General features: G+C 44.0%; 1 protein-coding gene across 1 annotated transcript; it reads right to left on the bottom strand.

Annotated features, from left to right (window-relative positions):
• Positions 1-274: 274 nt before the first annotated feature.
• Positions 275-6,881, bottom strand: STBD1 (starch binding domain 1). The gene is made up of 2 exons (XM_084855397.1): positions 6,543-6,881; positions 275-3,856 (listed from the first exon to the last, which is right to left on the bottom strand). The coding sequence occupies exons 1-2, from the start codon at positions 6,760-6,762 to the stop codon at positions 3,081-3,083; spliced, it is 996 nt and encodes a 331-aa protein (XP_084711523.1). The 5' UTR covers positions 6,763-6,881; the 3' UTR covers positions 275-3,080.
• Between the last annotated feature and the right edge of the window lie 8,813 nt (positions 6,882-15,694).

Genomic DNA, 15,694 nt, shown 5'->3' with positions numbered 1-15,694 from the left:
TAGTCTCAGTGGCTTTAGGACTTCTTTCAAGTTGGATACTGTAACCAGGATCTTCCATGTAGCCCAAAACGTGGCCAGAGCAGGTTTGTTGCTTTGGTTTTTTCTTTGTACCTTCCAACCTACCTACAATTCCTTCAGGAGAAAACAAAGAGCTCTGTGGCACTTTAAAGACAACAAATTGCTTGTAGGTGCTCCAGCTCACAAAATCTTATGCTACAAGCAAATTCCCATGGTTCCCTCCTGGACAGGCTTTACAAGAAAATGTGGTGACAAAAGCATTTGAGGTATTTTATTTAAGATGTTCTATGTTCAATACAAATTTTGAAGCTCTCTTTGTCATACCCCCATACCATTTTGAAACTATTCAAGAAAGTTAAAGGCATCTATTGAACAACCTGGGTCTTAACTCCTTTGCATCCAAACAAGGCAGCAGGTCTTGCAAGTAACAGTATCCAGCAACTGGTGGGTCAAACAAAGCTTACCACATATTTTGTGGCTCTTGGCTGCTGTTTTCCTCTATGCAAGGGAATGTTGACAAATCTACAAACATTGATACAATAGAGAAGGAAGGGAGCCAACTTCTATCTAGCCAGACCAGTAGTCCATCTAATCTACCATTTATTCTGTTAGTGGCTCTTTCAAGACATCAGGCAAATATCCCCAGGCCTGCTGGAGCCTTCTATGTACATGCTCTCTACTGCTGAGCACTGACCCCTACCCATTTCTCTTGCCTAACGGCTTTCTTCAGTGGAATTTAGGAGATCATTTCACTTGCAAAGGTCTAACATGAAACTTCATATACACTTGGGGTGGTGTAGAGGAGTCACTAAAGCCAGGGTGGAGAGATTTAAAATCAAGTGAATTTAAATCAGCACAAAAGAAAACAAGTTGATTTAAATCAAGTTTCCCACTGATATTTCTTTATATATTTCCCTAAACAATTATACAAATCCAAAATCTGCAAATGTAAATATTCATATTTGGGAAAGGATCAAATAAGTTTTTCATTTATATAGAAAAGCTTCTTTTAACTCAATGTATCTGGTAGAGGGCACTGATTCCATTTAGAAATTAACTGTAAGGCTAACATGCTTATATTGATTATTTAATATTAACCAAGTTATTATTTAAGCAAAACTTAGTATGTACATTAAAAAAAAAATAAGAATCCAGTTTAACTTTTAGAAAATCTATTTTTTGGCCACCCTGATTGTCACTCTGACCTTTGGATAACCAAAAACATGCAAGGCAATCATTCAGCATTGGGCTACTGTGTTGACTTCATTGTATTCATTCCTTACATCTATATTCTGCCTTCCATTCAAGGAGTTCAGAGCATCACACTAAGAAAATAATGTGGCCTGGGCATCCAGTAATATGCTCTTGGATGTGTCATTTTTTCAACTTAACCTACCTCACAGGAATGTTAAGGCTACAATGCTGCTCCAGCAAGTTTCATAACTGCACAGGAATCTGAAGCTGGACCATTTCGAATTTTTAACATTCTTATTCAATTTTCAGCTACAAAACAGGCCTTTTGAAATCCAGGGCCATAGCAGGAATGTTCAAGGACACTGCTATCCAAAGTAAAGGTTTATCTTACAAGTTGAAGCAGCTACCTTAAGAAGTGTAGGAAAGGTGTAGTAGCCTTTATCACTCCCTTCTCTTCTGTAGAGCCTGCTGTTTAGAATCAATTCAAATTCCTGTAGCTTAGGCCTAGCAGCGGATTTCAACCTTCTTTTTTTTCTTCTCGAGAGAAGAGCACCACATTTCCTTCATGTCTTAACCCCAACCAGAGACCCGCTATTAGTCAGAAAGAAGCCATCAACTTCCTTCTGCAAGTTACACAACCTTTGGATATGTAGTAGCAGATGTTGGGTGCAAGTTCTCTTTTCTGCTCTGCAAGGCAGTCGTTCAAACTCATTTTGAAATCCTCTATGGTCGGAAGGAAAACAGGCGAAGTGGACACTTCGCTAGAGTCAGTGTGGTTCTGTACTAATTAACACAGGCCCCAAACATGTGAACATTACTCATGTGAATGGGGTATGTTGAAAAGGGCAGTGGGGCCATGCATTTAGTCTCCCCGACCTTCCAAAATCACACTGCTCCTTCCATCCCCATTGTTGATGTGTTTGGTAGAAGTGGGGAGCCTCCTGTAGTTGTGGAGGTTCCCCATGCGATTTAAAACCCTGATTATGCAGGGTTCAAAATCATGCAAAGAGCCTCCATGACTACAGGAAGCTCCCTACTTCCAGATGCTATGCCAAACCCAGCAGGGGAGAAAGGAGGTGCAACTTTGAGTGCCATTTTCTTGGTAGATAGGCAGGGATACAAATCAAATAAATGAAACTTTGGGGGTGGGGCTCAACATGTAGCTCCTTTCAACACACTGTTCACGCAAGTAATATGTGAATAGAGTTGTGCTGAGCACATTAACTGGGAGCATTTAGGCTCCCTCCCCGACAAAGGCTCGTCCCTCCCTCATGCCTGCTTTCTACGATGTTTCCTACAAAAGTGAATTGTGAGAATTAGTGCCAACAAGGAATTTCCATAGAAATTATGGCAATAGCGAAGGGGCTTCAGGTTAATTTCAAGTGACTAAAAGCCAAGACAACTCCTAACTTAGATGTCAAAATATAAAAGGACGGTTACCAGTCTAAAAATCATCTTTATTGCTTTCTTATATAGTCGTGATAAGTTAAGAACATTTTAACAGACAGTTACAGTGTAGTTTAACTACACCTTTCTATTCTGTCAGACCAGTATCCACAGTTCAGGCTCCTATCTCCTCACACAGTACAATCTCATGTTTATGGGTTTAAAGCTTTTTATGCAAGAAGCTGTTTTGAAACACTACCCTGATGTGTCTGCCACTAGGTAGGCTTTGGTCTGATTTAGTTTGCAGAGTATCCTCGTGTCTTAAAGCCTAGGCTAGCAGAAGAGAGACTTTAATCTAAGGCAGTTCTGGTAAAACATATAGCATAGAGATAATATACTATGGTAGGGAAAAAATAAATAGGGAAACTCCTGTAAAGAAATGGAATAAAACTGGAGCCCCCATGTTTGGCCAGAGCTCCCATTCAATGATATCCCCACCACTTATGGGCCAGCCGATCCTCATGCTCAGTTATTAGGGTTCGATTGTCACATTCTTCCCATCTTCTGACCTTCCCATTCTCCACTAGTATGAACTTCCACTCGACTCTGGTATCAACAGGTAAGACAACAGAGTCTGACCAGAACCCATCCTTGTCGCACCTGAGTGGTAGGTAGTGGTGCCATTGGCCCAAACACTCATGGTCACCTGTGATGGCAATCAGCTGGGCTTCCGAGTGAGTGATGTAGTGTACACGGAAAGTCACATGGACAGTCTGAGGCATTGGAGACACTGCTGCAACCCTCTTTGCTTGTTCCAGGTCCTTGCTGCTGGCATCATCCGCACTGCTCTTCCTTGTAGCATCACTCCATACTGAATGCTCAGGGACAATTTCCCATTCCTCACGATCAACAGGATCATGACACAGCTGTTCTTTGCGTTTCTCTTCAGGCTTGTCACTAAGGGTGCCTGTTTCTGCAGATGTGCCCACACCATGAATTTCAGCTTCTTGACTCTGCGGTTGTTCCGATGCTGTTGCAGGGTAACCAAATGCTTCACCCCTTAGATATTCCTTGTAGTTCATTAAGGGGGTTGTAGGCTCCTTGACCAATGGCTCTGTTTCAGGAGATTCTTCAGGGACACTGGGAGCACTGTGTTCTTGTGGAGGAGCCAACTGGTTCCCCACTGGCTCCTGAGGGCTGGACACATCAGTTGGCTTTGTTGCAGATATGACAAATTCATAGCTTCTCTGAAGTGGTTCTAAACAGAAAGAATATTGATTAGCCAAGGTGGAATACCGTTCTCAGTTCCTTGCCACTGTCTTACTTCATACACTATAACAATCTTTAAAGCAAGGAAGTTGAACTTATTTGCAAGTTGATTTAACCCCTCACAAACTGCTCTCTCCTGCATTCCAGCTCTGCCACACAAACTTGATTTTTGTCCTCAGTAGCAACTGTGGCCAGAGTTCCACTCACTGCCACCAGCAAATCCTCATCAAACAATCCTTACCTGTCCAGCCCCCAGCACCTTCTGCCATACCTATCTGTTGAATGCTTTAGAAATGCAAGAGTGCTTTAACTGTACTTTGAGAAGAGCTGAAAGCTGTTCCCAAACTACCAAGGATAAAGCTTATTTAACTGCACAATAGTGAGTAAGCTATATCAGTCCCACAACTGTTTCCATGATCTGACTGAAGCTGCACAAACTGAACAGTAGACAAACTCAAAAATGAAGCAGGAAACCTGCAGAAGAATCCTGTCAGAGACAACTAGCCTTGAGGAAGGGCTCTATTGCACCATGCCTTGGATCACACCCAATGCACTGCTCTTCTATACCTAGATGCCAGGTTGTACTCAAAGCCAGCTGGCAAATGTACTATAGGTAAAAGTGACTCTGCTAAGGCCACACAATGGCATAAATAGCTCAATGAGAACTTTTTGTTGTAGTTTCCTCTCTCCAGAGTCCCAACTCAATTCCCCACAAATGTAACATTATGCGCCATCCCTTCTGTTTCAGTCTTCCCGTATGACTTACACAATTGGTCATAGCAGAAATGCAGGCGGCACAATTTCAAACCATTACTACTTCTGCCGAGCAGTAATTTATTGGCACTGCCATTTGCCAATTTCCCATTTTTTTCTCATAGAAATTTATTTTTAAACTTTCAGTAAGCAAAGTCCCCCAACCACAACCCTGCATTTTATTGCCTTGGGCCCTGTTAGCTTTTACAACAAGGGTCTTGTTCTGCTCAACCATGAGTATGCGTAAGGGCTAGCATGCCATTCCCACATGGAAGCTAAAAATAGTTGATAGGTTGATTTTAAGCCTGCAATGCCCATAAGTGTCTGTCAGACCAGCACCGAGCCAAGCCCGTAGGAGAGGATTCCCATGGGAGCATCAGCACTGACTTGACAGGATCGCTGCCTGATGGGCTCAGGGCAATGCAAAGGTCACAACTACTAATATACTTCTCATACCTGCCCTTCTAAAGCAACAGAAGCAATGCTGAAAAGTCACTTAACAGGCTGGCAAAAAGCCAAGACATTCCAGCTCACTCCTTCAGGCACTCTGCTCTGGTCATATCTCCTGTTATTGAGAACAAAGGGGGGGGGGGTGCTATTAACAGCTCCAAGAGTTTGAATATCACTTCTTTTCTCATCCGTTCATTACTTTCCATTGTCTCCATCGAGGAGTTCTGTGTCTGCATTCACATCAGGGGATATGAAAACTCTATCTGCAACTATACCATGTTCACACATGCAAACTGCCACTGCAACCATCTGCAAACAAGTAACATGCATGTGTGAACCATCCATAACCAGGGGTGCTTCCAGACAGAGGGGTCCTAGCACTAACTATTAGAAGGCATTATACAGCTATGTCATCATTTTCTCCTTAATCGATTTTCCATGGTAAGAAAGAAGACTGAAGAAACAGTAGGAAAACACAACTGGAAGACGACAATGACTGGACTCCTGAAAAACTCGGTGCATAAGTGCGATGTTGTGATAAAAAGTGTCGTCTGGAAATAACCCAGGAATCTCGGTAGCTCTTGCTATAGCACAAGTAGCAAGCATGAGAGGCCCATTCCCCCACAGAAGGAGAATAAAGATTCTGGATACTCAACAGTTTGGGGAGGTGGGTCACACTCACAAAAGACCACACATTAGTTATTTGGCTCTCTACTATATGCCTGGAGACTTGGGGCAGTAGGGGAAGGAAAACTGAAACAGGCTTTCAGATAGGGACCCCAAGTTATTAAAGAAGCAGATTATTACTTCAGATCAGCAACCATTATCACAAGGTATGATGAGGAAAGAGGATCACAGGATTCCCATTACCCCAAGCTGGTTGAAGCAGCAGCTCTTGAATTTTTCCATCCAACTCACAGCCGCCTAAATTACAGACGCTCTGCAATCCTCCAAGAAATACAGACAACAATTTACCTAGCGCACTGGGGAGAAGTGGAGAAATACAGAAAGCAAAGATGAGTGGGAGCCCGTACACACTTTTGGGGAGCAAGAAGATTGTGGCTAAAGATCCTTCAGCGCACTCGAGTGGGGTGGCAGGAATAAGCCAGAGAGCAACCCAGGATCTCCCCCAAACGAAATGGGGAGGGCGTGGTGGGGGAGAGGGAAAAGCGCCCCTCTCAAAAGCAACAACGCGTGAAGGAGCCCGGGGCGTGGGTAAAGGCGAGCAGGGAGCGAGCGCGCGCGTGCGATTATAGGGAGGAGAGGGCTCCATCAGCGCGCGCGCGCGCGCACACTCCTAGTTATGGGGCTGGACCGAGAATCCCGCAACCTCGCCCTAGACACTTGGGGCTATCCGGCGTGGGGCGGGCAAGGGGCTTGGAACCCGAAGGACACGCTTAGGGGCGCACCAGGAACCCGGGGGCCGCGGGAGACGGCGCCTCGCTCTCCCCGGGAAGCGACGCGGGCGGTACCTTTGGCGCCGCGCGTCTCCCGCTCCGGCTGCCGCTGAGGCGCTCCCTCGGGCGCCGCCTCCTTTCTGTCGCCGCCGCCGCCGCACCAGAGCCAGGCGATGAAGGCGGCCACCAGCGCCACCAGCAAGGCCGGCCACAGCCCCGCCAGAGGCCCTGCGTCGCCGCTCGTCGGCGGCGGCAGGGCGGCCTGGGCGCCGGCGCCGTCCTCGCCCGGGGCCATGGCCGGCGCAACCGCGAGCGCTCAGGTAAGAGAGCCGGGGACACGCGGGGCGAGGCGAGGCGCGGAGCCCGAGCGAGGGCCGGGCAGGCCCCGCGGCGCCTTATATGGCCCCCGGCAGCGAGCCCAGCCCCGGGAGGAGCCTCCGGGGTGGGGCTGCTGGCTCGCCCTCTGCCCGCCTCTGTCGAGAGGAGCGACGCTGCGCTTCGGGCCGCGGCGGGGCCGGATCCCTGCTTCCTCGCCAGGCGAGGCCCAGTCGTGGAAGACCAGAGCGACCGCCGTGGGCGTCTTTGTTTGAGCGGTATTCCTCGCCTCCCTTTGCGCCCAGCAGCAAAAAGCCTTGCGAAATACTAAGAAGGAACTCCTGGTCATTGTAGGGTGCGATCCTGCGCCTGTTCAGACGGAAGACAGCCCTACAACCCCCAGCATTCCCAGCCAGCTACGCTGGTGGGAGAATGCTGGGAGTGGTAGGGCTTCCTTCTGCTTAAACAGGCATAGGATTGCGCCCTTAGACGAAATAATGACAACTTCACTCGTATTTGGGGGGATATTTTGCCCTGCCTCTCCTTGCACTCGAGGAGGTTTAGAAATAAAATATTACTGAGTGCTCCGACTCCTGGCATCATTTTAGGTGAAGTCATTTTGTTTCAATATTTCTTTTCGGCATTTTCTCTCTCGTGTCTCTCCTAGTGGCTCTCAGGCACAATATTGCAAAATGTGAATGGCAAAATATTATACACACGCGCACACTCACCAGTTCCCAGCATTTTGTAATGTGACCAAGAAACAAGCCAAGATGAGGCTGTGCAGATGAACGGTCAGAGCTAAGAAGAAAAGCACGTGCCAGATTGGTCCTCCAACACAGTGGTGACCCCAGTTCTTACTTTATCTCATATGACTGAATGGTTCCTAATCATTCCTATGGGGTGGGGAGATGGAACACTGGGGGGTGTTATGGTGAGAGCCCTTTTTATCCCCAACTCACTGAATGAAATACATACCAAAATAGGTGTTAAGGTGCATCTGTGGGCCAAAAAAGGGCCTCAGTTTGTTTGTTTATTTATTTATTTTGGATATTTATATGCCACTTCAACAAGAAGTTCTCAAAGTGGTGTACATAGTAAAAAGGTGGCGTACAAACATGTTTCAGTAAAGTTGTTTACAGTCTCAGCTGGGATGGGCTTTCACACGTATGCCCAATAAGCTCTTGCAATATCCAGGCACATACCCACAAAATGCACAGTTGAGCATTTTGGTCGTAACAGAGGTAATAAAGAAGAGCTCATTTTGACATGTGCAGAGGCTTGGCACTCACAAATGGGGTTGCCATTTGGGGGCAAGGGCTAAAGGGACTCTGAATTAGAGCTGTAATTAGCTTCAAAAATTGGGTGCAGCTATATTGGGGGGTTGCTATTTGTACCTTGGCATACAGTTTTGGATATTTATTTGTTAAATTTATATCTTGCCATTCCTCTACTGTGGAACTCAAGCCTGTGTACATAGGGTTGCCATTCAGTCTCCCATCCAGGCACTAATGAGATGCAGACTTGTGTGTGCGTGTTCCACTTTCTATATTAGGTGAGTGTGAGTTTTGCAGCTTGTGACTAGAGCTGAAATGAATGTTTTCCAAAATTAATTACAGTCTAATCCTGCTCAACTCAGAAATAAGTCCCCACCAAACACAATGGGACTTATGCCCAGGTTGCTTAGGATTTCAACTGTAGACTGCAATCCATTGTACACTTTTCTGAGAGTAAACACCATTGAATACTGTGGGGCTTTTTTCTAATTGCTGTAAACCACCCAGAGAACTTTGGCTATTGGGCAGTATAGAAATGTAATAACTAAATAAACAAACGTGCCCAAGATTATGCTGTTAGATTTTTCAAAATTCAAGATATGATAGTCATTTTTTAGAATGTGCTCTAACCCACATTTTGGGGCCAAAAAGCTTTAGTGTTTTGTCAAGAAAGCTGAGTAATACCCTGCATAACAAATGTTCAGGCATGGTAACTGTTAGTGAAGCCTGCATGTGCTTACTTGGAAGGAACTCCCATTGAACACCATGGGACTTACTTCTGAGAAAACATGCTTAGGATCAGGATGCACGGCTGCAGTTCTTTGGGTTTTTCTGGGTTTTCCATATTTTTTTCTGATTTCTTTCCAAGCCTTTACCTCTCTAGTACAGTTACATGAAGCAATTTAAAAAAAGAGAAAAGCTGGCTCAAAAAGTCCTGCACAAGGTAGAGATCACAATGGAGAGTCATCACAGATCAGTCTGTGGGCTGAAACACACACAAAAACCTAAGCTCCTGGCTTATTACAACTAGCTCCATATCCAAGATAAAAGACAGCCAAATACTAAATATCTTATATGTGTACTCAGAAGTCCCAGTGAGTTAAATGGGACTTACTTCTTGGTAAGCATATTCTGGATTGGAGGCAAAGAGTTTCTTTCTGGCTTTCGCTTTTATGACTAGAATATAGCGATTGAAGGGTATTCAAAAAGAATAGACCCAACAGGAAGGGAGCGGGAGTAATGTTATGTGTAAAGGATGCATAAAACCTGCATAGAAATCCATGATTCTGAGAATGGAAGCCCTATTGAAAATATCTGGATAAGGATAGAATGAGTGAGATATAAAAGTGTTATTGTTGTGGCAGTATACTACTAACCACCCAGGAAGGCATGGATGATGCTTTCCTGGAACAGATGACAAAACTTTCACAAAGATGAACCATGAGTAGTAATGGGGGATGTCAACAATCCTGACATCTTCTGGAAGTCTAACTCTGCTAGGAATGGAATATCCAATGAATTTTCGACTTGCCTTGCTGACAACTTCATCTCTCACAATGTGAAAAGGGGGAACTACAGTCTTAGACTTAATCCTTACCAGAAGGGGAGAATGGCTTGATGAAGTGAAAGTAGTTGCAACCTTGGGGGAAAGTGACCATGGCCTTATCTACACGAGCCATTTACTCCGGGGCTGCTGCAATTTGAGGTCCTTAGGGACATATGACGTAGTTGCCACTTCGCAGCCTAACCGTGGTTTTCACCTTGAAAATGAAGATTTCCAAAGATGCATTTTACTGCGATGTTTTTGGTTTTCTGCGGGTTTCCTGCAGTTGCGAGCTCTCTGTCTCTTCCCCAACCCAACTTTGCATTTTATGGTGGGCATGTGGTAGGTGTGCCTGGTGCTTGTGTCACTCTTGTGATGCCCCTTCACTCCTCCCCGTTCCTTCACGGCTGCGCAGTTACAGAGGCACAGGGAGGTGTGCTCATTTCTTCAACCACACTTTCGCACACATTTGCCACTTCGTATCTTCATAATGCCTGCTTTGGAATCATTGGCCAAGGGCTAGGGGGTCTCAGGGGAGCGGTCCAGGACCAACTTCTCTCCAGCCACCATTTTGGAATGATGGGTAGGCACGTACCTCTCATGGGAACGCGTGAACCATCACGAGAGTCCCGGGCTGAAGAACTGCCAAACAGACCACCCACATTTTACCAAATGAACGGACAGACACAAAAGAACCCCTAAAATACAAAACAGCCACTAAACCCCAAAGTGTCACACACCCCACCCCACAGCTGTGCATTTAAGTATAATGGCAAAACAAAAGGGCAGCGCAACTGCCACAGTTTACTTTGCTTCAACGGCTGTGTGTCAGGGCACAGTGAATTTTCCTGTTGGAGAAGTCCGCAGTAAATTGTGCGTGTACTGCAGCAGATGCTAATTCTCAGCTGCAATGCTGCGCAGTTACGACAGAGTGAAGGTTGAAAGCAGTGCCATGTAGATGGCCTCTATGTCATCTAGGAAATTGTAATTGCAAGGGCTGTGAAAACAACTTATTTAGACAAGTAACTTGGACTTCAGGAAATCCAATTCCAAAAAGCTCAAAGATAAGTTGGGTATGATCCCATGGTAAGACGTTCTGAAGGAAAAAGAGGTTAAAGAGGGATGGGAGATCCTGAAAATTGAAATACTGAAGGCATGACTGCAAACAGTTCCCATGAGCGTTAAAAATGGGAAACATCTAAAGAAGCCAGTATGGCTATATAGGGAGATCTCTGAAATGCTGAGACTCAAAAGGGACATTTATATGAGATGGAAGGAGGGACATGTAACCAAGGAGGAGTACAGTAGAGTAGTCCAGCCCTGTAAGGATGGTGTCAGGAAGGCTACAGCTCAAAATGAGCTGAAGTTTGCAAGGGATGCTAAAAAACAAAAATTGTGTTTTTGGCTATATTTAGAGGAAGAGAAAGACCAAGGAAAGAGTAAATCCTTTGCTTAGGGTAGATAGTGAACCTCCTATTTTGCCTCATTCTTCTCCCATAAGTGGAGTTATCTTTAACTAGTACAACAAAGGAGAGACTTGCAGCCTGGAGTAGGTAAGAAGATGGTTAGAGAACACCTAGCTACTTTAAATTAGTTCAAGATTCAAGGACCAGATGAATTACATCTCCTGGTGCTGAAGAAGCTTCTGGACATTATTTCAGGGCCACTGTCTGTAATCTTTAAGAATTCCTGGAGAACCAGTGAGGTGCTGGAAGTCTGTAGATGAGCAAATGTTGTCCCCATCTTCAAAAAGGGGAAGAAGATGGATCCAGGAAACTATGAACCAGTCAGCCTGCAATCAATACCCAGCAAAATTCTAGAACCGTTTCTGAAGAGCTAGATCTGTGAGGTAGGAACCAACATGGGTTTGTCAGGAATAAGTCATACCAGGCCAACTTTAGCTCCTTTTCTATAGTTACTAGTTAGTGGATTGTGGGAATGCCATTGATATAGTATATCTTGATTTCAGCAAAGTGTTGGACAGGATTTCCCACGATATCCTTGTTGACAAGATGGTAACATGTGGGTTGGGGACTACTATTAGATGGATCAACAGTTACTATTAGATGGATCAACAGTTGAGCTTCTGTAGTCAGTGAGTGCTCATTAATGCCTCTGCATCCTCCTGGAATGAAGTTTCTTATGGTATGCTGCAGAATTTTGTCCTAGACCCTGTACTGTTCAACATTTTATAAGTGACCTGAATGAGGGTGAAAGGGATTGCTTATCACATTTGCATATGGCACAAAGCTAGGAGGGATAGCCAATGCCATAAAAGATAGATTCAAGAAGTTCTTGGCAGGCTAGAACACTGGGCTGAAACTAGCAAGATGAAATTCAGCAGAGATAAATGTAAAATGGGTGCACAACCTTTTCGGCTCTGAGGGCCAAATGTGATGCTGGTTTTGGGGGTCCATGCACACGCAAGGATGCACACACATACACCAACCATCTGTATGAGGATGCAGGGGGCATCTCTCCTCCTCACCCAGTGATCCTGATATAGATTGCTTTCCTCTCTGCAAGCAGCAGCCAGGAACAGAGTGGTCTACAGTCCCTTGCATAAGTATTCACACTCGCCCCTTTGATTTTTCCACATTTCGTTGTGTTATAACCTGGAATTAAAATGGTTTTAATTAGGATTTCTTGTTACTGATCTACACAAAATAGTCCATAATGTTGAAGTAGGGGGAAAATCTACATATCTTACAAAATGATTTACAAATAAAAAAATGAAAAGTCTTGATTGCTTAAGTATTCACCCCCTTTGCTGTGACACGCTTAAATAAGCTCTGGTGTAATCAACTGCCTTCAGAAGTCACATAATTAGTTGAATGGAGTCCGTCTGTGTGCAGTTCAAATGTCATATGATCTCAGATTAAATATAGTTGGTTCTGGAAGGCCCTAGAGTTTGTTGGAGAGTATATCTAAATAAATAACATCACGAAGACCAAAGAGCTATCAAAACAAGTCTGGGATAAAGTTCTGGAGAAGCACCAATCAGGGTTGGGTTATAAAAAAATATCCCAAACAATGAACATCCCACGGAGCACCATTCAATCCATTATTACAAAGTGGAAAGAATATAGCACAACCGCAACTCTACCTAGAGAAGGCCATTCACCAAAACTCAATGACCGGGTAAGGAGGGCATTTGTTGAAGAAGCAACCAAGAGGCCAATGGTAACTCTGAAGGAGCTGGAGAGATCCACGGCTGAGACAGGAGAAACCGTCCATGGGACATCTTTCACTCGGATGCTCCACAAAGCTGGGCTTTACGGAAGAGTGGCGAGAAGAAAGCAATTGCTGAAAAGCCCCCCAAAACATATCTCATCCCATTTGGATTTTGTCAAAAGGCATGTGGGAAACACAGCAAACGTGGTAAAAGATTCTCTGGTCTGATGAGACCAAAATTGAATTTTTTGGCTTTACCACAAAACGCTACATGTGGCGCAAAGCCAACAGTGCTCATAGCCCTGAGAACACCATCCCCACAGTGAAGCATGGTGATGGCAGCATCATGTTGTGGGGATGCTTTTCACTGGCAGAGACTGGGAAATTGGTCAGGATTGAGGGCAAAATGGATGGAGCCAAATACAGGGCAATTCTAGAGGGAAACCTGTTTCAGTCTGCAAGGGACCTGGGATTGGGGCAGAGGTTTAACAGGAGGACAGTGACCCTAAACACAAAGCCAAAGTTACACTGGAGTGGTTTAAAAACAAGAACCTGAATGTCTTAAAATGTTCCAGTCAAAGCCCAGACCTCGATCCGATTGAGAATCTGTGGCAAGACTTGATCACTGCTGTTCACCAAGGGTCCCCATCCAACCTGACAGAGCTTGAGCAATTTTGCCAAGAAGAATGGGCAAAAACTGTAGGATCCAGATGCACAACGCTGGGAGAGACCCAAAAAAACTCACAGCTGTAATTGTTGCCAAAGGTGCTTCTACCAAGTATTGACTCAGGAGGGTGAATACTTATGCAACCAACAAATGCCAGTTTGTTTTTGTTTAATTAACTTTTGTGCCACAATAAAAAATATGTTGCACCTTCAAAGTGTTAAGTATGTTGTGTAAATCAAATGGTAAAAATGCCAATTAAATTTATTTTACAGAGTGTAGGTTCCAGAAAACAATGTGATTAATATTTCCCATTGTTTTAGTGTGTTGAGCCAAATTCCAAAGACACATACATGCATGGCAACAGTGAACCTGCATTGATTCTCACAACCAAATGTGGAAAAGTCAAAGGGGGTGAATACTTATGCAAGGCACTATATATGCGGATCTCTGGGGAAGGAAGTGGAGAGTACAAAGGAATTCACCAGTGGTAGTGGGGTCAAGGCACTCCTGATAATAAGTCTTGCACTTAGGTGCAACAAAAATAAAAGGCACAAGTATAGGATGGGGAAAATCTGGCTTGGAAGCCGTACATGTAAAAAGGACCTAGGTCTCTTAGTGGATCACAAGCTGAATATGAGCCAGCAGTGTGACGCAGCTGCTAAAAATGCTAATATAAACTTCGGCTGCATTAATAGAAGCATAAGGACTAACTGGCATTATACAGCTGCTGGAGGGCAAGTTGGCAGGGCAGCCTAAAACCTTTTGGATGGGGGAAAGATCAGAAGAGGGGATAGCTCTCAGATATATTTTCACTCTTCCTCTCAACTGGAAAATGCAACCCATCTCACCATACTGAACTGACTGAATGCTCTTTCGTACAAAACATCCCTTGTATGTAGAAAATAAGATGTCAAGGAAAAGGAAAAGGCTTCTCCCTGAGGTGATAGTTTTCTATGAGTAGAAATTATTTTGGTATGGAGAAGCTATCAGTCATGTGTGCCCGCGCTTGCAGCCTGAAATGAATAGCTCAGAAGACACTGGCTTACCACCTCAGTGAAAACCAGGGCAGAGTGTAGGTTCCAGAAAACAATGTGATTAATATTTCCCATTGTTTTAGTGTGTTGAGCCAAATTCCAAAGACACATACATGCATGGCAACAGTGAACCTGCATTGATTCTCAGATGTTTGCACTGCATCTAACAGGTTAGTTGTGCATTCTTTCTGTGCATTCACCATAGACAAAGAAGATTAAAGTGCTGTTGAGCAGTGCTGGAAAAACTGAAGGCACTCAGTAACAAACCCAACTATTTGAAGTATTCACATTTTGCCTTATTTTGCCCTCATATTTACAGAGCATGATTTATAAATTTTAGAAATGACTCAGTCCCAGTGGTAGCAAAGAGCTTTTCCTCCCCATGAGGAATTGTGCCATGATTTGTTGCTTCTATCATCCTCTTGCAATAAGCACCGAATTTCATTGAGAAGAATTCCAACAGCTGCAGTAGAATTATAATATATATTTGGATGCTTAGCATGTTTAGAAGCTAAGGCATATTAATATTGTTGAACTTTCTAACTGCTGTTAAATGCTGGTTTCTCCCCCTTTGTGGAATTACTTTTTAAAAGGAAAGTTTTCACACTCTAGATTGGATTTCTTAATGCCACATTGCCCTTTTCTTATTTGTGGTGAAGTCTGGAGAACTTAAGGATTTGGGGAAGAGTGGGTGGGTAGGTCTTGGTAGGGTTATCAGATCCAATTTACACAAATTAGATTTTCCAATTATGCTAATTGAATTTTATTACCCATCCTGATGCTGCTCTTGAAATGGTGATGTCAGATTTTAGGACAGGATTAAAAGATTATTCTGATGAAAGATTAAACCAACAGCCAGAGAAGTTGAGCTCAAGAAGATTTACAGTGCAAACTTTGCTGATTGACAGAATTTAGATGTTAGCTGAGAGGCTACTTCAAGGCGCTCATTTTGCTGTTGCTTCAAATACTGGAAATGATCCCTGAGTCCATTCTAAAACTTTTCTTTCCAATCCATTCTTTTTATCTTCACCTAATCATGGTCATAAGTTGAATTCTAAGACCCAGTAATGAGATCTCATTCCCAGCTATCTCATTAAAAAAGGGAATAGCTAATTGGATGACTGTGTGAATCTATTTCCAATTGGCAGGATTCTCAATCTTTCTCATGTTATTTAGAGCTTTTAACTTTACAGGATTTTAAATGTCATTTTAATTTA

This window comes from Heloderma suspectum, chromosome 5 (assembly GCF_057233095.1).
Source record: "Heloderma suspectum isolate Gila_16-S chromosome 5, 16-S_ref, whole genome shotgun sequence".
Lineage (NCBI taxonomy): Eukaryota > Metazoa > Chordata > Lepidosauria > Squamata > Helodermatidae > Heloderma > Heloderma suspectum.
The sequence above is the reverse complement of the archived record's forward strand: the minus strand, read 5'-3'. Positions and strand labels throughout refer to the sequence as shown.

What these genes read in the sequence shown, in the direction of transcription:
- STBD1 (XM_084855397.1), bottom strand. Translation starts at nt 6,762, where the DNA reads ATGGCCCCGGGCGAGGACGGCGCCGGCGCCCAGGCCGCCCTGCCGCCG. An exon ending in GGAGACGCGCGGCGCCAAAG is followed by an intron (nt 3,857 to 6,542) that starts GTACCGCCCGCG and finishes CTTTCTGTTTAG; the next exon opens with AACCACTTCAGAGAAGCTAT.